Consider the following 22,827-nt stretch of genomic DNA (forward strand, 5'->3'; position numbering starts at 1 on the left):
GGTGTAAATAGCAACTTTGAATGTTCAGTCCACAACACAAGACACACGGCGATTTCACAAACAGCCTCAACTTTTCTTCGAGTGAGTTTCCTTGTATGTGAGAGAAATTGAAGAAGAGGAGATGAAAAGTCTCAAAGCGTCCAGAAGTCTGTCACCTGCTTTGTGACAGAAATATTTTCACTGTGAAAGCTGTGTTCGACGGCTCGTCAGGGTGGTGTTTGTAGCCTCCATTGCGTACCTACCAAACGGGCCTCGACCGGGCTGAATAGGGGTATCTGTCACCACCGGCAACGGTGAAAAGCTCAATTGCCACCGGATCCAAGTATTCTGCAAGTTTGTTCTTGGACTGAGTCGTTTCGCGGAGCAATACTCTCTAAAGAGAGCCAGTCACAAAGGTAGACATCACGGAACCTAGATCTTTCCATGAACACCAAATTCAGATTAGCATCGCGAAGCGTGGAAATTTCAAGCCAGTGATACAACGCCATCAGTCGATCAAAAACACACCATACACTCTTTCTTTCGGATCGATCCGAAGATTACTGGAAGAAAAAAGCGTGGGAAAACAGGAAGCGGCTCCGCCCAGACGTTTGCGGCGCTGGACGTTAGACGTTGAACGATGATCCACAGCTACTGATTCGAAGTTTTGCTTTTTTATCAACTTCAACCAATACCTATTTGACAACATCCTGTTTGGTTTCCCTTGCCGTAGGAGTTGTTCCAGCTCGGTAGGCGCATCTCGCTAGGGGAGACAGGCTCAAGTGATCCGACACCGGCAGACGCGGCCCTTCCCCCCCTCTGCATTATCCCGAAGAGTCCACAATTCCAGTCGGTTTCCCTCATCTGCGTTGGAGACGGCAATGATCTAATCTCGATTTGGATCGGGACCATCTGAGTTGACGAAATCTTCTGCACATTAATTAGTAAATTCTACTATAGGAGGATTGCGTCTCTCGCCCAGCTCACTGGAACGGCAGCTTCCCGCCAACCATCAGTGTCTAATCTTCCCTATAGGCATATCTATAGACGTCCCCTGGGTCATTGAAATTTTGAGACATGATCCCAGGGATTTTCTGCGTCGACCCGTGAGTACGACGTCGCCCCAACGGGCCCCGACTTATGACAGGTCTCAAAACCCATGCGGCGGAGGTTTCTTTCTGGGCAGGCCATCTCTTACCAGGTTGAGAAGACCAGCCGTTCCTGCGAGTATGGTGCGAACAAGTGTCACGCAGATCTTGGCTCCAGGTGTCCCCCTTTTTCATCGTCTTCCTCAGTTGAGACTGGTGCGCCTGGGCTGGGACGTCCCGCAGCAACATGTCCAATACCCATGTCAATCGTCTCCCTTGTCAGTCACGCAATGTATGCAGACTGCATCGTACGCCATCAAAGCATGTTCTGCAGAATGTCACTACTGACAGTTGGATAGACAGTCCGGTTTGATGGCCCATGAGAGAGAATAGCGTTTGAAGACGGGCAGAAATTCAAAGTTTGAGGAAACGTGCGAGACCAGGGGACCAACGGTGCGTCCGTAAGGCATGTAAGTCGTCATTTCTTCTTCTTCTCCATTTCATGAGATGCTGGCCATGCATGTATATGCAGGCTGTGTAGACTACCTATGCAAGCATACGTGCGAGTTCAAGAACCCGCATGCTTGACAGCTCATATATTCTGCAGAGCGTAGACACACGACCGGTGAGCTAGCTGTACATGAACACCTCCATGAAGACAGAGGGAGGGGTTCCCGTCTACTCACCGATGACCTTCAGTGCAATCCATTTTGAATGTCTTCAGCAAGAACCAAGATATTTTCTTCTGCATATAGACACAAGCAGACTGTTGCCCAGTTTTCACACGGCAACACTGTCGCAATGGTAACGGATCCTGTTTTCTCAATACTTACGCAGGGTCAACATCATTGATGTTATTTGGTTTAGCTCCCGATTCAACATATCAAACCGCAAAATGAGAGTCATCTCAATTGGATTCCAGGAGTCGAACTTCCATCCTGATTGAGTAAGTTGTCACTTACCCCTCATTTAAAAATGGGGTCTATTCCCGTTTTAACATGCGCTTCGGCCGTTTCGATAGAGTGTGTTTTGCTTACCTACACACCTGCATGAATCCAGGATGACATGCATGGACACCACTCAACGACAGATCTATCCAGCACTTGAAGCCCCACGCATCCTGAGTCCTGCAAGCCTCTCCTGCACGCTTCCTTCTAGACAGATTTGGTCCAAGCTGAGTGGGGATGGCTGGATGACCAGACGTGGTCCGGGGCCAGTACCATATTGCTGGTATGCAGCATGCTGAGAAAGGAACCGCTGACTGCCATATCAGCCCTGTCATGGCACCGGGGAAGGGAGGGTCGTGGGCCGATACTCACGAGGTCTCTGAGTCCGAGAAGAGTCGAGTTGGCAATGCCGCTTTCGTTATCTCCCACGTGGACATCTTGCTGTGCCACCCTTCTCTCATCTCATGATGTTGCCCCCATTGTTAACCGTGTGTCTTCTCGCTTTCTGGTCTCCATCCGCTTTCATCTCGCAAGAGTCTAGTAGGGAAAGCATCCAAAATGACGTGGCAAGCTAGGGTACGAGGTGTTCTTTCACAACCCCCACTCTCCACAGCCGAGGATCTAGATCACGGCATGCACCATCCAGACCTTACAGCCGCATCTCCCAGTAGAAAGACTCATACCCTGAATATACCTGCGCTGTAATTCTCTGTGTAGCGCAGATCGAACCAGATCCAGCCCAAGACCTTGACGTGGTCCTCCATCTGTCGAAGCTCACCTCGTTAAGGAGGGACAGGCGAAGAGTCTTCCTGCATGAGCCCGGTTACCTCCCGAGCCAGGGCCCAAGGAGCCGGGATTAGTACGCCGGCATCGAGAAGCAAGGGTACCGGTCTGCCAACCACATACAACGGCGACAGGCCGTTGCAATAGTCAAACGCCTACAGCCGACCAAAACGCCACCCTGAACGGCAGTAAATCCGCGATCTTCCTCTCGATTTGAAATCCCGTGACCACCCTTGTCCAGGTAAACACTCCCCGACATGATACCTACCCCCCAGCCGTGGGAAAGACCTAGGCTCGTGGCGTTTTCCACGGGGGCGATCCTACTGGGATGCCAGCCAGGGTATAACTGTTGATGCGCAAGGCGGTACCCGGTAGCAAAGGCGGTTCCAAATCATTGACGATGAAAGTGGGACTTCGCAACATGGTGATGCGCGATCGAGCCCCAATGGGTGCAATCCAAGCCACCCGTCTGCAGATGAGCACACGGGCTGTCCTGATCCCTGAGCCCACACACAAATACAACCCATCCTGCCATCTTCGCGCCGAAGATGTACCCGGGCCGTAGGCACCGCCCGAGAAGTACGATGATACCCTGCAGTTTGGTGGGGGACACTTCGAAAGAGGCTGAATTCTGACAGATTTGAACGGGGCTTAGTAGAATAGGGAGGGTGTTCTTGACGTTCCATACCTAGATGGGATGCCCATGGCAGTATGATCATCAGTGTTGACGGGGACGGCTCGAAGCCGGCCTGGACAAATAAAGCGGCTTCGGATACGCACGATGCCCAAAAGGTAAAGGAGACCTCATGTATGAGGCTCTTCTGGGGTGAGATCCTCGAGAGGGAACGGGATCATCAGTAGTCGAAAAGCGCTTTCAATATCCCGTAACATCTCTCGAATGAAACCAAACCCTGGGTCTGCGGGAAGGACAGCCGAAATTCGACTTTGTACTTGAAGAGGACTTTGTACTTGAAGAGGCCTTCCTCCCGTCAAACCAACGATGGCCTGAGCCGGTGTCTGTAGTCAATCACTCTTCTTTCATCATTCTTATCCCAACAGTCAGTCTTCGTCACATCGGCTGATTCCTGCTCATCGAATATACCTCGCCTCGTGGTCATTAATGTTTATTGCTTCACAAGCCTTCATCCTTATTTCCTGACTCCTGTGCTCGAGCCTTCTCCTCCTTCTCCTCCTATTGATATCTGCCACGAGTGACTGGACAGTTCCACCCGTCTACTCATTGGCCATCGGCATCAAAGAGCCAAAACGTCTTCACCCCTGACGGCCAGCCACAAGAGAGAACTGGTTCATCTCGCCACCGCTCCCGCTGGTATCCGCGGATCATCCCCTATACCGCTCTTCTCCCGTCGGAGCGAACACCACATCCTGCTCTTGTAGACATCCGTGGAAACACCCAACGGGATCTTACACTTGCATCTAGCATCAGCCGCTCTAAAATTCTTCACTGATCGCCGAAACCAATCGCCCACAACCTTATTCTTCCTCAACGCACAGCCGGAAGACGACATCGTTGCATGCGAGTCGGAAACCTGAACTCGCACAGAAGACACTGATAGAACTTTCAGCAGAAGAAGCGGTGAGACGTTCGGCTTCCTTTCAGCTTCGCTTCCTCGCCCAGCCCGACGGTCTGTCTGTCTGACGGGCAGCCTCTTTCGTTCAAGATGTTTAAGGTCGCTGCCCCTTGGGGCTTCCATAGCTCGGACATCTTTGCCTTTGAGCAGGAGATGAAAGTCAAGGCACAGCAACGCTCCAACATCCGACGCCAGAGGAAGCTGTTCGCACGCAACAATCACAAGAATTCTTTCACCTTCAGATCCACCCAGCAACCGGGCGCCATGGCGAGTGAGGACTGGTCTTTGGCCGTCATTCCAGACGGTATCCAAGACAGTTTCGAGGTGCGTTGGCTGTTGAATTTTCTTCTTTCCCCTTTTCTCCCGTTCGCTCAACAATCAACACTCATCAACATCATCATAATCATACTCATCATCATGTGAGATGTGATCAAGAATATTGCTGACTTTCATCCTCTTGCCTTAGGCTCAACAGCTTCGGAACAGATACCTAGCTGGCACCGCGGGCAGCCCGTACGCTGACCCTGATCATGGCATCTTCTTTGCCAGAATGCAACGGCTTGACAGTTCTTTGAATGGCAGAAGACAAGTCATGGATCAAAGTCAAACGTGGCAGCCCTTTGGGGTAGCCGATACGACTGATGTCCAGTCCATGTTCGCCCCGATGCCGTATCAATACGATACCTCGCCTATTGATGGTCTTCCATTGTCGACTTCCAACACCTTATGCCACGGCATGTCCACCTCCTCTCCCGTCTTCACAGCATCGGATCCAGGCACTAGTTTTGGCAGCTTCTCTTCTGCGGGTGCCCCTCCTACCTTGCTCGACTCCTCTTCCTTCAACTCGGCAGACGGCAGCACCATCATTACCAGTCCTTCAGACCAGTTCGAGTATGCTAACTCACCCTTCGCCTCTTCATCCATGGTACCTGAAGACTTCAACGGCATCAAGGCAGCTCCCCAATCACCGCCCCCTTTCTCCGAGCCAAACTCCATCCTCTTCTTCCCTACTCCACAGGAGCAGCTCGTTGAGCATCAGCAACAGGTGGAGAGCCAACAGGCGGCAATGAGCAGCCATGGTAGCTTCAGGGGAGTCAAAGATGAGCCACTCACCCAGCAGGTCATGATGTCCAGGCCCAGAAAAGAGCTCCCCGAGAAGCCACGCTCATCGCGAGCCGATGAAAGCAATTCCTCTTCCTCACGTCGTAGAGCATCTCCAGTTCGCAAGCCTGTCCCATCTATGCACAAGACTGAGCTCCGGCCAAAGCAGCCCAAGCCCTGTCGGGCCCAACCTTCTACGCTTGATCTCGCAGAGCGTTCAGCCAAGGACGAATACCTGCTGAAGGCCAAGCAAGAGGGCCTGACGTACCGCGAGATCCGGGCCAAGGGAAACTTTAGCGAGGCTGAGTCGACTCTTCGTGGACGTTATCGCACTCTCACCAAGAGCAAGGAGGCACGGGTTCGTAAGCCTGAGTGGACTGATAAGGACGTGAGTTACTGCTTGCCATTCTTCCTCATGATTTCTATTTCTTGGCACCAGCTGACTTTATAACTCGTAGGTCCACCTGCTCCAGAGAGCCGTCCGCAAGTTTGCCAAGGGTAGCGATCCCGCCTCCACCAAGATCCCCTGGAAGCAAGTCGCCGAATACATCCAGAGGAACGGCGGCTCCTATCTCTTTGGCAACGCGACTTGTCGCAAGAAATGGGACGAGCTCATGATGGGTGCTTCGGGGCACCAGATGGGTGTATACGGCGCAATGGAGTGATGGATTCGGATGTATAGAGTGTGTGGGTATAGTCCGAGAAGGCACGGGACGATGCGATCGGCTTTGATTCTTGGGGCAACGATGTGATGTGGACAGCGAAATAGTAATTTTTGACAAGTGACATGTCGATTGATGGTAGACCATTGGTGGTTGTATTCGTATGGAGATCTCGGTATCGAGTGGGATGCGGCTGACTTATCATGTTTGCTTTCTATTAGTTAGAGTCCTGCCGCTGGGCCAATGTTTGCTTGCATCGCATCTGCAATGTGTGTTTGCCCCCTCCTCCCTTTCTCCATGGACGTGCATGATGTGTATGGTGCCTTCACAGCTTTTTTGTGTGGCTTCCGCCGCTATCCTTGGGAACGCCGATTTTCGATAAAACTTCGAGTAATTGGACGCCATCACCGTCACCTCCTGACCTTAGCGCATCCCATTCGGCCTCGTTTTTGACCAAAGCCGTTCCCGCCAAGACGGTGCCGTTGAGAGCGAGATTTCCTACGGCCGTACCGTCTTTGAAGATGGCCGCGCCCTCGGCAAGTCGTGGCAGTACCACCAACTGGTCGCTCGTCATGGCAAGGTTATAGCTGATGCGCGCGCCGCCATTCCCAGAGTCGTTCTCAGCGCCGATGTGAGATTCCACTGCATCAACCGCCGACTTGAAAAGTGATAGATAGATGCCGTGAAGCTCATCCGGGGACATGTCTCGATGGATCGTCTCCGCAAAGGTTAAGAACGGCAGCCCGGAGACGTGCTGCGGGCCAAGCTGTTTTGCTAGCACGTCCCATCGCGCGCCGTCGGGTAAACCGTCCATCATCCGCGCCACTGGAAGTAGCTGGATGTGTCGATGAGGCTGACTTGCACCCGAGTGTGAGCCGCTGTTGAAGAAGGCATATAGCTCGCTGTTATACCCCTGATGTTGTTCGCCGTACTGTCTGTAAGCCTCTATACAAGAGTACGTTGCTGCCAAATCGTCGCGCTCCAGGAGATCGGTCTGTTGCTTAAACTCCTTGGTGGCTAGAATGAAGTGCTCAGGAACAATGGCGAACTTGTTCAGCACCAAGTTATAACCCGACGACGATGGAATTTCGGCGATGAACAGCGGGCCCTTCTCGGGACTTTCAAAGGGATCAAAAGGCTTGCGTGGCTGATCGGTCTTCTTGGGCTTCTGGGCGACCGGCTTGTTCGCCAAGGCGGGGGAGAAGCGGAGTTGGAACTGCGCGGAAGAGTTAATCGAGTTCCAGTTGGAGTTCATGCTAGGGATATGTGATGCAATGCAGACAGACTCACTGGGGTTGAGTTGGCGTTGAGCACTGTGACCTGAGTTGCATAATAGGTCAGGTCGCCATTGGAGCGAGCCTTATTGAATGCTGCTTTGACAAGCTCCGGCAGGTTGACCGGGGCCTTTATTGGAGACATTGGTCCATCTGGTACGGGTCAGAGGGACTGGAGTAAATTTGTTGTTGCTGTAACGTTGGGAAGAGGAAGACGAAGACGAAGATGAGGTCACTTTGGGAAGGGACGGGACTGGGAGCTACGGACACCCCAGGAACCCCACCTCGGACCCCCACATTCACCTTCCTCACCTCCTTCACCGAGTTTCTCACCGACCAAGGTCTACACCGAAAGACCAGTAACTATGGCGACAAATTCATTTCAGTTGGAAAAACCGCAGCCTATGAACAGATCTAAGAGTAGTCTGGCCGTTTGATTACGTGAGATTTGGGAACCTTGCGATTCGCTCGCCGAGTTGAGGTATCCATGGACCGGTCGGCGAATCGGGAATAATGTCAGGGCAATTTTCGAGTGGAATGTATTTTCTTGTATTATCTGGCATTAATGCCTATTTTTGGTTTTCTTCTATATGATATACCGACTTGCCTATATACCAGGCAGACCAACGACTTGGCGGATAGCAGGAATGAATCGAGGGAGAACGTAGACGCCATACAACGCAGCAAGAGCGGTCATGAGACCGGTGACCTGAATTATACGTTAGCGATGTTGTACAAGGGCGAGGAATTTGATACTGTACCTTTTCAAACCATGTGTGGAAGTAGATGGCAGTCATGAGGAGCATCCAGGAGCTCAGAGCGATAATGGCAGCGGCAAACTTGCCTCCTAAGCCCAAAGCATCACCTGGGACGGGCTCTCCCTTCGAACCTTGCGCCTCGACTGTTGCGGTCTTTGTAGCACCATCCGTCATGACAACGCTGCGTTCTTCTCTTCTTGAGCCTCTCCAGCGCATAACCACCCACCCGACCTCGGACAATAAGAAGCCAGTACCAAGAACCAGGAGGAAGACGTGTCCAGAGATGTCATGACCGCCGCGCCAGCGTCCGCCAGATGCCTTACATGCGACCGCTGTGAAGACTTCCTTGGCATCTCCTTCACCCATCTCGACCTTCTCTTCAATAATCTCGCACTTTCCGCCTGTCCAGCGGAAGCCTCGGTCAATGAGAGCCGGACCAAAGAACCATTGCGTGATGAAGAACCACCAGGTCGTGACCAGCGCCCATCGTAGAGTGCCCTGTACGCGCGCGGTTGCTTGCGTAGTCGCGGGGTGCGTAAGGATGAAGCCAAAGAAGGCAGCCGTGATCCAGAACCAGCCTCGCTTAACGAATATGACGTTGAACAGGTTCGACTTGCGCGCAAAGTACGACGGCGCGGAGTCTTGTACATGGGCCTGAGCTGCGGGGTCGTATTCCGACGAGCGAACGTCGGGGGAGAGAAGCGAGAAGACGGTGCCGAAGAAGAGGATGACGGGGAAAGCAGCCAGAACGATCGTCTCGATTGGTGTGGGCAGGTAGGGGCTGTTTCTCGTTGTCTTGAGGGGTGTAGAGGGCGGCGACGTGGTTGCACCGTTGAGGTCGTCAAGTGCCCGCCTGGTCTTGGACCGCAGGTTTACTGCTGGTGGCGTGTCCATCGCGATGGTCTTGGGTGTGTGAGAGAGGAAGTTCGGAGTGTTTGTTATCGCATAAAGGGCAAAGGAAGCTGGGAATGAGCTGGATCGTGAGTGACGATGGTCTCTTAAATCGGCGGGAGGAATGGCGCCAGAGCTTGGAATTGGAAGAAATCGATGCACAGAGTATGACGTTGCTGCCACATCAAGTGAGGTACCGCAGTACCATAGAAAGGCAGTACGTACCCTGGGTGGATCATGGGGGCTGAACGCGCGCAGTCGGCCATTGGGAAACGCCGATCGGCGAATCATCGCCTTTCTTTCTCGGTGAAGGTCACTCGCCGCCTCACACCGAGAATCCAAGGTGAGGATTACAAGGTGAGGACACATTGCGAGAGAACTCGAAAGACACCAAAGGAAAGCGGGAGGCAATTACTGAATTATGACTAGGTCATGACGCTGTGGTTGTTAGTTGGCTTCATACGAGCATCAAATTTTACAAATCAGTCACACAGGCTACTTCAAGAACGAGATAACTTTGTGAAACTTTGTTTCGTTGAATGGTATCAAAATGCCCTTGAGGCAAAACAAGAATGTCAATCCCGCCGTAAAAACCTCCGTGTTCTCACGATCCACGGCCAAATCCCGTTTTCTAGAAACCGTAAACTCCCTTGATGCAAGTATGCCTCCTGCCAAATCCCATAGCATAAAAGAGGGGTGTGTTAAGAACATGCAGCGACGCACCACTGGGGCGGACGACTACATCTGGGAGAAAGTAAACACAGCCACGATCCTAGAAGCGAAGCTCGCGGACGTGCTCGCCAGTAGGCTGGTGGTTGTGGTGATGGACATGGTGACGGACGTGGTGGTCGGTAATACCCTTGGGAATAGGGAAAGCTTCACCCGGCACGTAGGCACCCGTGTACTTTGGAGCGTACGGGATCGTTAAAACCTCGTGCGGGTAACGGCGCTCCTCTCGGGGCACGGTAACTCTCTTCTAGAGGGATCCAGCAACCGCCTCGACACTGTACCACTTGATGTTGGCCCTCTCCTAGAGGGGAGCCTGGAACATGGCCACAGTGGCGCAGAAGTTGTTGCGGTTGTCAGTGTCGAGCGCAGCGCCCTTGCCGTTGACCGTAACCATGTTGATGGCCGCCTTGGTGCTGAGACCAAAGAACTTGACATCCGAGTTCTCGAGAGAGACCATGTGGTCCTGGCAGTTGTTCTCACCAACGCAGACCTGGTCGTAATTGTTGAAGAAGCTGTACAGTCCGGCACCGTAGATGAGAATGTCCTTGGAGTTGATGGCGCGGACACCCCAGGTACGAGCGCACTTGTCACTCTGCCCGGTGCAGAAGGTCTCAAAGTTGGGGTCGAGAATGGCGTTGTTGACCGTGAAGGGCGTCTTGGCGTCGGGGTTACCCTGGAAGTAGGCCGTCTCGGTCTGGATATGAGCCATGTAGACGTTGGAGGCGTTGTTAAACTGGTAGTTGTAGAGAACGCTGTGCTCGGAGGCGGTACCCCAGAACCAGGTGCCCTTGGTAGCCTCGCAGAGAACACCACGGCCGTTGTAGATGTTGATCTGGGCCTTGCGGTCGGGAAGATCGAGCTCGTGGTCGGCAACCCACCACCAGGTGTTCTCAAAGTAGCCAGAAGACTGGGCCGTCATGTGGGTGAGAAGGTAGGCACCGATGCACTCAGGGTTGGCGGTCGTAGTGACGTTGGGGTTCTTGGCGCACTTGTCGGACTGAAGCTGGGTTCCGGCACTGCCTCCAATGCGGAAGTGAACATCCCAGAGGCCAGCGGCGCCAGGGGTAGAGCCAGCAATGTTGTACTCCATGAGGATGGCACCAGCCTGGGGGCCCTGGGTCTGGACGATGATATCGCTCATCTCAAAGGTACCAACGTCGCCAGCCTTACCGATGCGAAGCATGACCTTGGGATTGGCCTGGTCCTTGAAAGCGGCACCGTTGGCCATGAGAAGAGGCCAGACCTCGCCAGTGATCTTGATGTCCTTGGGAACCTCGATCGTGTCGGAGATGATGTAGGCACCGTGATCAAAGTAGACAATGTCGTTGGGGCCGGCCTTGTTGAACAGGGCCTGGATGGCAGCGGTATCATCACTCTTACCGTCACCCTTGCAGCCGTTGGCCTTGGCGCTGAGGAAAGAGCTAGCAGGGACATTGGCGTACTGAGGCTTGCTGCGGGTAACGACCTTGCCATCGGAAGCGAGAAGACCAGCGGGCTTGACAATAGCATCCTGGGCAGCCTGAACAGCCTTACCCTGACCGGCAGTGCCAGTGTAGGTCTTGCCCTGGACGAAGGATCCAATCTTTTGGTTACCAGCGAGGACGGTGGCCTTGGTGTCGACGATCTGGACGGCGGCGGGGACGTTGGAAGTCATGTCGACGTTGTCAAGGATCAAGCTACCGTTGGTGGACGAAGACGAAGGGTTGTAGGCAGTCAAGATGCCGACAGGAGTGTTGCTAATGACGCTGTCGAGCAGGAGAACGGAGCCGACTGTCTGAGCACTGGCACCACCGTTGGACATGTCAATGCCGACGCCGCAGTTGTTGATCTTGAGGTCCTGGAAGGTCCACAGCCAGTTCCAGTTCATGTAGACGGCCGTCTTGCAGTTGTTGAAGGTCATGTTACGGGTAGTGAACTGCTGGGAGCCCATGAAGGCACCGTACTTGCCTCCGTTGAAGGTCAGGTCGGTCATGAAACCTCCAGAGCCGTTGTCGATGAAGATACCCTGCTGGACGTTGGCGTCGCCACCATCGGTGCGCATGTTGAAGACGATGTTCTGGAGACTGGTAGCCTGGGCAACCTGCCAGTGAATGCCAGCACCGGAGGTGAAGGGCATGCCGGTCAGGTCAATGTTGAAGTTGCGGACAAGCTTCCAGAAGTCTAGGGACGAAAAGTTAGCAACTGGACATCACAAGTTGTTTGGGATATCAAGCAAGCACGTACTGTTCTGGTTGGTATGGGCGTTGTTACCCTGGTCGTCGTACGGGTTGGCATCGATGACGGCCATACCGGTGAAGCTAGCAGCGGCCTTGATGGTGGGAAGCTGAGTGGCATCTCCAACCATGTGAGTGTAGTACTTCATGACAATAGGCTTGGAGACAACGTAGGTGCCAGCGGGGAAGTAGACGAGAGCGGGAGTGGTAGTCTGGGAGTCACAGCCAAAGCCGCAGCGGTTTCCCTCGTCCATAGCTGGTCTGAGGTTAGCATACTATTTTCTTTTGCTTCAAGAGAAGGAAATCACATACCAGCCTGAATGGCGACTGTGTCGTCGGTAGAGCCATCACCCTTCGCGCCAAAGTCCTTAACATTGCGGAAGATCTTATAGTTGGCGTCACCAAAGGCGGAGACACCGCGGCGCTCAATCGAGGCGAGCCAGAAGCCGGCAGCAGCGTCAGGAGTAGCGGCCTGAGGAACCGGAGCAGGCGCGGGAGCTGCGAGGACGTCCGCCGAGAACAGGCGCAGGGCCAGGACGGCGGCCGTAAAGACCGTAGAGAAACCCATTGCGAGGAAGCACAGCCAGCTGTTTGAGGTTCTCTTGTGTTTGGATGGTTGTAAGGAAGGTGAAGACTGAGAAGAAGGTTGGCGGTTAGCTCTCAGTCTCGACTGAAGTAAGTGGTGTTGAAGGTGTTGATGATGATGGAAGGAAGAAAATTCCAAACCAATCGCAACTTCGAGGGGATGTGGAAGTAGCTCGAGACTGCTCGAGGAAAGTTGTTTCAAGAAAGGAAAGACTGAAATATTTGTTCTCTTTGTACCAGGCTGGGGTGATGTGAAAAGCGTGATAGGGCTTAGAAGCTGATGACCCTCGATATCGACATCACGAACCGTCCACACCTTAAGTATGGAGGGCGCGTGAGTGTCAGTGACTAACTGACAATCGACTCGCACCGGCCCGCTCTCCACGAACAGCCTTGTTGTCAGTGACTAAAAGGACTGCTGTGGATCACAAGCCTGGATCATGTCCTATTGTTCCTCCTTCAGACGAGACAAGGTCTCTTTCACTCGGCGAGCCCCCCTTCGACCCAGACTGGCCCGGACTCAGATGACAGGTCCCACGTCACGGTACTTCTTGTAGAAGATACCGTTGCCACCAACCCAAGAAGCCAAGAGGAACTGATATTAAGAGCCGAGACAATAGGCCGGTGGTTCGGGAGGGTGTAGGGAAGAAGGAGATAAGCCACGGGACCGGTATCGAAGAGCAACGGTGTACAACACTCACCAGAGAAAAGTTGAAAAGTGACAACAGCGGGTGACGGCCGATCGAGGCTTGGTTTTTTTCTTGGTGCAAAGAGTGACTTGGAACGAATCGAAACAGCAGAGTGTGGTAGAATATCCCACCTCTTGGCTTTTGGATACACGCAACGAAAAAGAAAGAACGTCGATGGGAGGACGAGGGTGTGAGGTCGAGACAACAGCAGAGGAAGGGATGGACCACAAACGTAGAAGAGGTTGACGGCGACATGATCGTCTTATATTGACCTTACCTTTTGGGCAGTCCCCTGCCTCGCCGGACGATTTATCGCCATGGTGGCGGCGGCGGCAGTCGGACCTCTCCTCCTCCCAGTCTGAAGCAAAGCAAGGCCCTGGATCCCGGTTCACAACCCCCAAGAGCCGTCCGTCAAAGAAAGGTACGGATACTCAACGACTGGATCTCGGCCTTCTGGGCAGCCAAGCAGGGCCAGTAGGGTTGTATGACCGGGGAAGGGAAACTGAATGATTGAGTGAGAAGGGGGGATATTGGACGTCCGTGGCCCGCCCGAGCTCGACAAAAAACCTAGCCAACAAGTACAACAGCTAACCTTAGTCCTTCTTTCTTTACTACCACCCCTCACCCAGCCGACTTGCCGCGCTGGATAGGTAATCCTGGCAGAGCACAAAAATGCGATGAAACAAGGATCCAGAGGGGGGCGCTATTGGTTGGGAGGGGATATAGCTTCAAACAGAGCTAGGATGGGGGGGTGGTACGCTGTTAGGTATTGCCAGCAGCAGACAGAGTAAGTCAAGCGACGTGCGCGCGAGGCGAGGCGAGGCGAGAGAGTTGGTGAGTGAGAGAATGAGAGTGACAGACAGACGCAGAATAGAGAAGCATACGCAAGTAGTTCGGACGAAAAGGCCCTGTCCGGAGCAGTTCAGGGGGTTAGTCAATGCGATGCGACAGCCGCCCCTAGTCCAGTAGTCCGGGTTGGACCACCGGGCCCCCCTTCAACCTGGCGATCTGTCGACCTTGTTCTGGGTATATCCACCGTTGGTGGTGTTCTGGTGGTGAGAGGTTGATTGAATCGCATGCAGGAATAGGTAAACGGCCCAAGGTTTGGTTTCCCAAGGGACTGTCATGATCCCTGCACCGCCTCCGTTTCCCGCATGAAAATGATCTTTCGGGCGAGATCTGTCGGTCCTCAAGGCCTCGCCTTGATGATGGGACGCAGGAACCTGGCCATTTGGGCAGTCGATTCAAGGGGAAAGAAAGGAGACTCCACGTGCAGGGAGAGGAAAGTAAGCGAAGGCGGAGGATCAGCCAGCCCGCCCCCAAGGAAATTGTAGACATGTCATCGAACGGCTCATCTATGAGCCATGCTGTGGCTGGAGGAAACAGAACGAAGGTCAGTCCCGTCTGTCAGAGAGAGAGAGAGAGAGAGAGAGAGAGGGAGTCAACTCTACTCCGAATCGGGCAGCTGGTTGAACAGTCAAAGATGAAAAGAAGCAAGGCCAAAGACAAGACGGAATAACTTGTTCTCTAGTTGCGGAGAGGTCTTTGGTCTCTGAGTACTGCATGCATTCTGTGTGGCTCTTGGAGTTTACTCCCCCGTCTTGTTCCAATGTCTCGTGCACAAAGGGGCCAAGTACTGCTGTGTAATATTCCGTACCAATATCGGGGAGGGGGAACAAGACAAGACGCCGGCGGCTGTTCTCCCTATTTCGAGGACCCCCCGTTCCCTTTTTTCGCCTCTTGTGCCCCTGGCTTGGCCACTTTGTGTTCTCTTCCCCACCAAAGCCGCCCCTCCACGGATGAGCAGCAGCAAGGATCATTTCACCCTCAAGTGCACACACAACAGGGACAAGGGTATGTTCAAGAAGCAGCAGGAAAGCAGCACCGTCACCAAAAGAAGTTCTGGACAGCCGACATGGAGAGGCCGGGGTAGCTCAGGATCGGGCATAGCGCCGTTTCAAGCCCGTCCACCCTCCACCAGCGGTAGATGCCTTCAGCGTGCACAGCAAGGGCTCAAAGAGAAATGGTTTGATGGGGTTCGCGTCACAGAGCTGGGCGCGTTGCGACCCGATCCCGCAGCGGCACTGGCTGTGGTTGTGCGTTGGTGGCCGTTGGTTGGATGGCAGTTGTTCCTGCGGGAGATGATGAGGACGGAGAGGGTCCAGATGGGCGAGGCGCTTGTGACTACCGGTATGTCTTGACTCTTGGCCATGAATATCTCCCTCTCACCATTCATGTCCTACAATGTCATTTTACTGCGCTGACTAGACTCAGAAACTTGGACCGGCCCGTCTGTCTGGAACTCTTCTATGACGGCATCGAAGCGCTCACAAAGAGGTCTCCCATGAAATAGTCAGGTTCCTTGAAGTGGCTGGCCCTGGGCATTGACTCTGGACGACCTGTCAACTGAAGCCACGCGACATACATGGCGTTCTGTAAGCTTGGGCTACCATCGGCCCCCTTCGAAGTTTCTCACCCGTGATGCTGCTCATTGTAACCTTGTGGTGAGAGAGAGTCACCCGGGTCTACTGTCTGCCTCCTCCAGGAATCATCTTGTCATCAGCGACTTGCCTATTTTTCTGCACAATATTGGAAGCTACTGCACTACCACCCCGCAATACTCAATGCTCTCGGCCCTTCTCCAGAGCCAAGCGCTGTCACATGAGAAGACGTTGAGAAAAATCAGTTACCTGCTCCGCCCGGCGCGTCGCTTTCACTTTCAAAAGGTTAATGGACTGTGGGGAACACCCATCGCTTCAAGCCTTGTGAGACCAGTCTCGTCCAAAAGGGATGATGTTGAAAAACCTTCATCTATTGATGGGTTATAGTACCACTTCAAGAGCAGAGCCGGCCCTCGGCACGCCAATCGTAGGGGATATCCCGTCCATCGAGCCCGAAATGCCCCCAGGATTTGTCTGACGATGCTGGCGGTTTACATGCCCCTTGCAGGAGTCATGTCCGCTGTCAACTCGCCAGGACAGGCCCGGGAGAAGTACCTCTGCCGCATCGCTACCAAGTCCGACTACGACTACGAGTTCTACGAGGAACGTCAATGACCAGACATCAGCTGCGGACAATAGCTCGTGCAGGAAACGACCCCAGCTGGACATCGGTGACTGGACCGCACGCAACCGCTGGATCGCCGTACCTGATTACATCCATGCCCAATGCAACGCTGAAGCCTCGAGGACACATCACTTGCATCGCGTGCGCCCAGGCACTCGATATGCTTACTCTTGTTGACTTGTCATGACCTTGCGGGCCCAGTCTGAGTTCGCGGTCTTGATTTCTGGAATTCCGGATCGTAGATACACTTTCTATGAGGCTTCACTAGGACATATCCGCATTGCGAGCTTTAGGTACGCAACCTTAGTCCCTCTGTTCAGTCATAAACTTTGAGGTATCGATTGATGCAGGAGTCTACATTGGTCCCAAACGAACACAGCTTCACAACATCCCATCTTTGCCAGTGCAGCCGTTTCGAAACGTCTATATCATCTTTACTACTCTGAGTACACCAGCATCGCTCTGTAATTCACTCTTCCCTGGCTGTTCATGTACGCGCAAAACTCTGAATCCTTCCCGGAGTACTTCACCTAATAATACTGTGTGTGTTTGAAGAACACTGGTACTATTGATACTCAACTTCTCTATTCTCACCAATTGTCCAGAGTCATGTCGTCTTCACGGGCCCCCGAACCCACCCGTCAACGCTTGATCGTCCCGCGCGCACTCTATCTGCGCATCGATGATCCTATTCCTGGCCGCTTGACAAGTCCGCCGCCAAGCTGTTACGCCCTGCGCCTTAGTCCCCCAAATCTCCCCCGTGGAAAAAAACAGCGAGCATAGCAGAAACTAACATCTGCAACTCACGAGTACCAAAATAAAAGCGACTTGGCGACTTCTTGTCGGCGCCCCCTTTTAGACTTTTAGCTGCATGTCACTAGAGACAGCGTTAGGACAAACCAGGACCACCATGCGCCGCTTGCCGCTACACCACATCTCATCCCCAGTATTTCTGACGGAAATTAACCTTCATGCGTGAAGGCTAAAGGGACGGTTCTGGACCCAGAAAGTTCAGAAACTTCTCCCTTCTCCTCCCAAAAGAGACATAAACGGTTCGCGACAATCCCTCCGGCTGAAGACCTGTCTCCGCCTGGCTTGGCTTTGGGTTCATTTAGAGCGTAGCTCAATACTCAATACCAACATCTTTAAACCGGGTACATCCCAAAATAAGATCTACGTCTGCCGCCTCTAGCCTCCTTTCCAAGGAGCGCTTGTTACTCGTTCTCGCGGTCAGGTGGCGTTGCCCATGTTCCCTCCTGTCCACATGGCCTGGGCACACCTTGTGAGTGTTCTACATACAGACTATTGCAACGTGTGGTACTTTCTCTCGCGAATCGAATCGTGGAGTCGTGAGACCTAGGGCGAACCCCAACATTCCCCCCCCCCCCCCCGAGTCCCCTCCATCCCATGTCCTCGTGGTAATTTTGCGCCCTCGTCCACATCATCCTAGCGTGTCGTGACCATTTTCTTCCTCGCAGATTCTCCGCGTCGGTCGGCAGCGCAGATCATCCCCACGGGACACTCGAACAAGTCTAATTTCCCCCATCAGCGTCAAAGCCTCGTGGTCTAAGCCGGCTCCTCTACGGCGTCATTTTATTCTGCAGAGCGGTGATATCTTGAGGACCTGGAGGCCTTGATGTATTGGAGGAGACAAATCTGGAGAGGGGATCCGGGGTTTTCCTTAACTTGGCATGCGGGAGATTTATCCAAGGCAATTCAATCCATAGAATGAGACCGAAGCGCCACCGGGGCACCGTTCGATCCGGGGGTCGAACAAAAATACCTCCCTGCCTAACGCTGCGGCGGCATCTACACTCCGGCGGCAGGCATCGTGAGATGAAGACAAGACTAGGCAACATGAGACGAACACATGTAGATGAAGTTCCTCACAGCAAGGCTCAGATCCTCTGCTGCCCATCCGGCCCGACCGAGCAGCGTCGCATCCGGCACCATCACGGCGGCTCTTGTGAATGTGCAATGCCCAATATATTTGTGTTCTTCTCTGCCTCTACTCCGGGCTTGTCCCCCCGCTCCTAACCCACTCAAACCTGATGTCTGGGGCCGTGGATGCTGAGGGGAAATGGGGTCCGGGGAAGGACAGAAATGGAAGGTCGGTTCGTGATACTCGACTTTTGTTCTGGAACGACCCCTGCTCTTCGGCCCTATTTCAGCTTCCATCTTGACATCTTGGAGGATCTTGGAACCAAGGTCTCTCGCTCGAATAGGGCCCGAGTCAACTGCCCAAGACAATTTGCGGATAACGCAGCTGAAACTGATGCTTTTTTTGTGTTCTTCCACACATGTGACTGTTTTCACGATACTTGGCAGAGGCATGTGGGAAGCTACCAAGTATTTGGCCGATGGTTCTTTTAACCTCGGTGTTCGCGAGACAGCTACACACGATGTTTGAGCTCTGCCACTTTACCATCCATAAACCTGCCCATCTTTACCATCATCATGATGTTGGCGTGTATACAAGACTGGGAGCTGGAAGAATGGCCAAAAGCCTCAATCTGGTGAACCATCTACCAAGACATACTTCCTGTCTGAACTAAGGTACTTTAGTTTTTTGTGCATTTGGCGGCTGGAGGCTCCCAAGCCGTGAGAGTCTTTGTGCTCCCTTCGCCACCGTCTTCTAGTGTCGTTGTGATGGACAACATCCCACCTGCGACTAGACGATACTCATTCTGAGCAGCATCATCGTCGCGCCGTTCCGACCCCTCTGTCAAATCGCCAGCTTAAAGTAAACCATATCGGCGGCCACCTACATCAGCAAGTCCAAATTCACCGCTCAGATACTTCTCCGAAGCTCAAGCAAGTAGCCAACCGCCTTGCGGATACCGGAAGGCACGGTCCGTGATCTGTCCAACCCGTCAGTCGCCCTTTGACCGCGACCTTCTCCGTGTGTCAGGTCCGCATTAGGCTGATCTCAATCATCCAGTTTTCCCACCGACGTGCTCTCGGACCGTGGACGGGACGTGGGCAGGCTCAAAGATGAGATTGCTCCCAGGCCCGAGTCCGAAGAAGAGACGCACTGAGTCCAATGATCTTCTTGGACTTAGCTTCTTGAGGTCGGAGGTATGGAGCCAAGCTTACAGAAGAGCCTCGACATCGACATCTGCTTCGCATGCGCATGTTTTGATGCTGGTCGTCATTGTAATCGGACACCCATTGCTTCTGCATCTCACTTGCACCTAGACGTATACTACATCCCTCAATTCTCATGGAATTTACATCTGCAGCATACATGACAACACACAAGCAGCCGTACCAAAGCATCCCAGTTCGGTCGAACAGGACATGAAACACCAAGATCGGTAAGGTAGCACAGCACTCGAAATCTCCATCCAAATGTCCATCTCGGTCCCAGTTCCAGAGGACGCGTAGCACAGATTCATCCGTTGCCACCACGCCGATAATCAACCCAAGACGTGCGGTAACCACCGCACCACACACTCTCGAAACAAACAAAAAGGCCTGGCAGAGTCGCAAACCAGGCCGGCCGACCGGCCATCAGATAAAAAGACCCTTTTGAGTCGAAACGAAACGGAACGTCTGATCTTGCTCGCACCCATCCTGAAACCCGAATGGGCCAGCAGGTATATTGCCACACCAGCCGCCGCTTTGATGGGAACGAGGCTCACCCCCGTCCCACCTATTTTTGCCGCCTCGTTGGCCCGTTGACTTTTTTTGTCTGGAATGAAACGGTCGTTTTCTCCGCATTCTATACCATGAACCCGTCGTCTCATAGCATGACCATAAAGCATGGTAGATCAGTGGCAAAAGTGTCACTTCAAAACTCCCCATCTTCGCAGGACGTCGGAAAAATAGACGGCCAGGCAGGCGGCAGTTAGTGAACACCCACGGACAAATATGTGATGGCGAAACAGAGTCTATAATGCTTCTATCCAGTAGCCGTCTATGCAACAAAGCCCAGGATGCCATGCAAAACGAAGAAACAAGATCCAGTCCAGATGTTTGAACGGATCCCAACCCGAACGAAAAGAAACCGGATCTTGACCAGACACCCGCAATCCCAATGCAAGTGGATGAGTATCCATCGTCATCATCCAATACGCCTCCGTGAGGGTTCTGTTCTTTCCAAAAATCGCCTCATCTCTTTTGTTTTCGTATAACGTCTACTACGCCGGATCGCCACCGAGTCGTGATGGTCGAATAAAAATGAAGAAGCCAAGTCGTCAGTGAGGGCGGTCCAGCCTTGCCGCTCTCGGTATTAGGGTATTATGTAGGTTGTATGCGTCTTTCGTGCCCTCTATATGTATCCGCCCTCTATCTCGCAGGTACCGCCGCTGCTCTCCAGTGCCTCGATTCCGGCGACGTCGGCACCAAAGTCCATGATGAGGATCTTGGGATCCTGCCCGGTGCTGACGATTCTCCGATAATCGCTCTTCGCGCTCAGCACCCAGCTAGCGTGCCATCGTGGGAAGTCGAGCAACTGGCGACCAGTCTCCATGTCAAAGACCTTAATGTCAGTGTCGTAGCTGCCGCTGACAAGACGCCCGCTGACCGAGTCGATATGCAGGCTGCGCACGAGGTTATCGTGGGCCTTCATCTCGCGAAGACACTCGCCCGTGTTGGCATCCCAAATGCGGATGACCTTGTCATTACCAGCCGAGGCGACATATCGGCCGTCTTCGGAGAACTGAGAACACGCCAGGCCCTTGGTGTGACCCTGGAATTCTCGAATGTTTTTGCCAGTGTCAATGTTCCAGAGCTTGACGCGGAAGTCGCCCGAACAAGAGACAATGGTATTGCCGCGCATCTGGACAGCATTCACTGGACCGGAATGCCCTCGAAGCTGACGGAGGAGAGTGCCGGTCGCTCGGTCCCAAACGCAGATGCTAATGTCCTTGCTACACGTAATGATGTGTTTGTCGTCAAAAGCGAGATCCAACACAGCGGCAGTATGATGCTGAAGACGGCGGATCGGTCTGTAGCCCGAGCGAACGTTGTACACAATGCAGCTCGCGTCGGACGACCCAGTGACGAGCATGCGATCATCGTATTGCAGACAAAGAATTGATGCCTTGTGGTGGGTGGGAAAGGAGACCATGGCAGGCATCGAAGGATTCGCCCGCTGGTTATCGGGGAGAGCTGCGTAATGAACCGGCTGTCCTTCGTCGTCGAGAAGCAGGGAGACGTCGTTGACGACCTCAGGCGGGCCGATGACCAGACGACACTCGAATGTCCGCATGTCCCACACTCGAATGGTCTTATCGCGAGAACCGGTGATGATCTTCGTTCTATGCGTATGTTAGTTAACCAGGCTCTTTCGAAAGAATCCTTGATACTTACTCGTCGAACTGAAGGCAATAGATACTGTCCAGGTGCCCATTCAGATAGACGGGTTTAGCCTTGCCCTCCTTCCATCGCTGGTCGAGCTCCTCCTTGGCCTTGTAGATCTGCTTCCAATTCACGTCTGGGTTGATGGGCGGGACGCCCTGTCCTGTTCCAGGTTGAACGGGGAGACTAGTAGCGTAGGTTCCAGTCTTCTCGCGCAAGAATGACTCTCTCCAGACGTGTTGGTTCTTGACCATTTGCTGCCATTCCCGCGAAACTCTGCTCGCAGCGCCAAGAGCAGTGGCATCCAAATGAGCGAGAACCTGGATCGCCAACTCAACAGGGAGCTGCGCAATAAAGTTGATTCGGCTGATGTTGGCGTCCTGGACCTCCACCTCCACATCGACATCAGAGTCGACACCAGTGACGGTGATGCCGATGCCGCTCTCGCGATCAGTGAAGTCATCAGAGGAAGCGCGAAGCCACTTGTTCTGGAAAGCCTGGTTTGAGGCAGCGGCAGAAGCCTTGGCAGCGGCGCCTGTGTGAAAAGGAATGATGGGCGGCGCGCTTCCACTTCCAGGGAGTGGCAGGCAGGGGAAGCAGTGGTCAGACGCGGAGGCATCGCTTTGTGAGTCGGGGCCATGGGACGTCTTGGAGTGTCGGAAGCTCGTTGCCTGGCGAAGGCGGTGCCAATGGGAGTTGGCGTGAGCGGTGCCGGGACGGGCATCATTTTGAGGCTCCTCCAAGCCATGAGCACCCCCGATCGAATGTCTCTTGTGATGGTGGACAATGCCCTTCAACGATATGGACGCCCTACGGAACATGCCCTTGATGCTGCCATTGCTATTGCCGCCGTTGCCTCCCGCGTGTGCTCCGTGACCGTGCTTCTCAGAGTTCTCGTTGCTAGGGCCGACGTGGCTTCGAGATCGCTCGAGGGAGAGTTCTTCGAGATGGCTCGACAGTTCGGGTTCGATGTGGAAGATGGAGGATTTGCGGCGCCATGGGAGGGAGAGACTCATGCTACGAAGGCGATGTTGCTGGAAAGATGGTCTGGCGTTGGCGTTCCCATCAAAGGCATCTTCCTGAATGGCGGAAGTGGAGGAGGGCTCGTCGTAGATAGCCTCCTGGACCGGAGCCCAATCGGAGAGGTTTTGGATGCGTGCAGACAT

The 22,827-nt window shown here is 53.5% G+C and overlaps 8 protein-coding genes across 8 annotated transcripts; 4 read left to right on the top strand and 4 right to left on the bottom strand.

Moving 5' to 3' along the window:
• Positions 1-4,479: 4,479 nt before the first annotated feature.
• On the top strand, positions 4,480-6,155 carry CPAR01_16319 (uncharacterized protein; the record flags this gene model as incomplete). Its single annotated transcript, XM_060500564.1, has 3 exons — positions 4,480-4,713; positions 4,856-5,878; positions 5,949-6,155. The coding sequence occupies 3 exons, from the start codon at positions 4,480-4,482 to the stop codon at positions 6,153-6,155; spliced, it is 1,464 nt and encodes a 487-aa protein (XP_060340745.1).
• Positions 6,156-6,477: 322 nt separating this feature from the next.
• On the bottom strand, positions 6,478-9,078 carry CPAR01_16320 (inositol phospholipid synthesis protein Scs3p; the record flags this gene model as incomplete). The annotated part of the gene is made up of 4 exons (XM_060500565.1): positions 6,478-7,368; positions 7,443-7,579; positions 8,042-8,135; positions 8,188-9,078. 4 exons carry the CDS (start codon positions 9,076-9,078, stop codon positions 6,478-6,480), a joined length of 2,013 nt encoding a protein of 670 aa, XP_060340746.1.
• A 1,027-nt stretch (positions 9,079-10,105) lies between these two features.
• CPAR01_16321 (glucan 1,3-beta-glucosidase) lies at positions 10,106-12,585 on the bottom strand (the record flags this gene model as incomplete). The annotated part of the gene is made up of 3 exons (XM_060500566.1): positions 10,106-11,964; positions 12,028-12,273; positions 12,330-12,585. 3 exons carry the CDS (start codon positions 12,583-12,585, stop codon positions 10,106-10,108), a joined length of 2,361 nt encoding a protein of 786 aa, XP_060340747.1.
• Positions 12,586-13,082: 497 nt separating this feature from the next.
• CPAR01_16322 (uncharacterized protein) lies at positions 13,083-13,514 on the bottom strand (the record flags this gene model as incomplete). The annotated part of the gene is made up of 1 exon (XM_060500567.1): positions 13,083-13,514. A coding segment is annotated over one exon (432 nt), but the record flags the coding sequence as incomplete, so codon positions are not given.
• A 1,576-nt stretch (positions 13,515-15,090) lies between these two features.
• Positions 15,091-16,347, top strand: CPAR01_16323 (uncharacterized protein; the record flags this gene model as incomplete). Its single annotated transcript, XM_060500568.1, has 2 exons — positions 15,091-15,481; positions 16,241-16,347. 2 exons carry the CDS (start codon positions 15,091-15,093, stop codon positions 16,345-16,347), a joined length of 498 nt encoding a protein of 165 aa, XP_060340749.1.
• A 2,150-nt stretch (positions 16,348-18,497) lies between these two features.
• CPAR01_16324 (uncharacterized protein) lies at positions 18,498-18,767 on the top strand (the record flags this gene model as incomplete). The annotated part of the gene is made up of 1 exon (XM_060500569.1): positions 18,498-18,767. A coding segment is annotated over one exon (270 nt), but the record flags the coding sequence as incomplete, so codon positions are not given.
• Positions 18,768-19,351: 584 nt separating this feature from the next.
• Positions 19,352-19,555, top strand: CPAR01_16325 (uncharacterized protein; the record flags this gene model as incomplete). Its single annotated transcript, XM_060500570.1, has 1 exon — positions 19,352-19,555. One exon carries the CDS (start codon positions 19,352-19,354, stop codon positions 19,553-19,555), a length of 204 nt encoding a protein of 67 aa, XP_060340751.1.
• A 1,075-nt stretch (positions 19,556-20,630) lies between these two features.
• On the bottom strand, positions 20,631-22,827 carry CPAR01_16326 (WD repeat domain-containing protein; the record flags this gene model as incomplete). Its single annotated transcript, XM_060500571.1, has 2 exons — positions 20,631-21,621; positions 21,674-22,827. The coding sequence occupies 2 exons, from the start codon at positions 22,825-22,827 to the stop codon at positions 20,631-20,633; spliced, it is 2,145 nt and encodes a 714-aa protein (XP_060340752.1).

Source organism: Colletotrichum paranaense (genome assembly GCF_030867605.1).
Source record: "Colletotrichum paranaense strain IMI 384185 chromosome Unknown Scaffold_24.1, whole genome shotgun sequence".
Classification (NCBI taxonomy): Eukaryota; Fungi; Ascomycota; class Sordariomycetes; order Glomerellales; family Glomerellaceae; genus Colletotrichum; species Colletotrichum paranaense.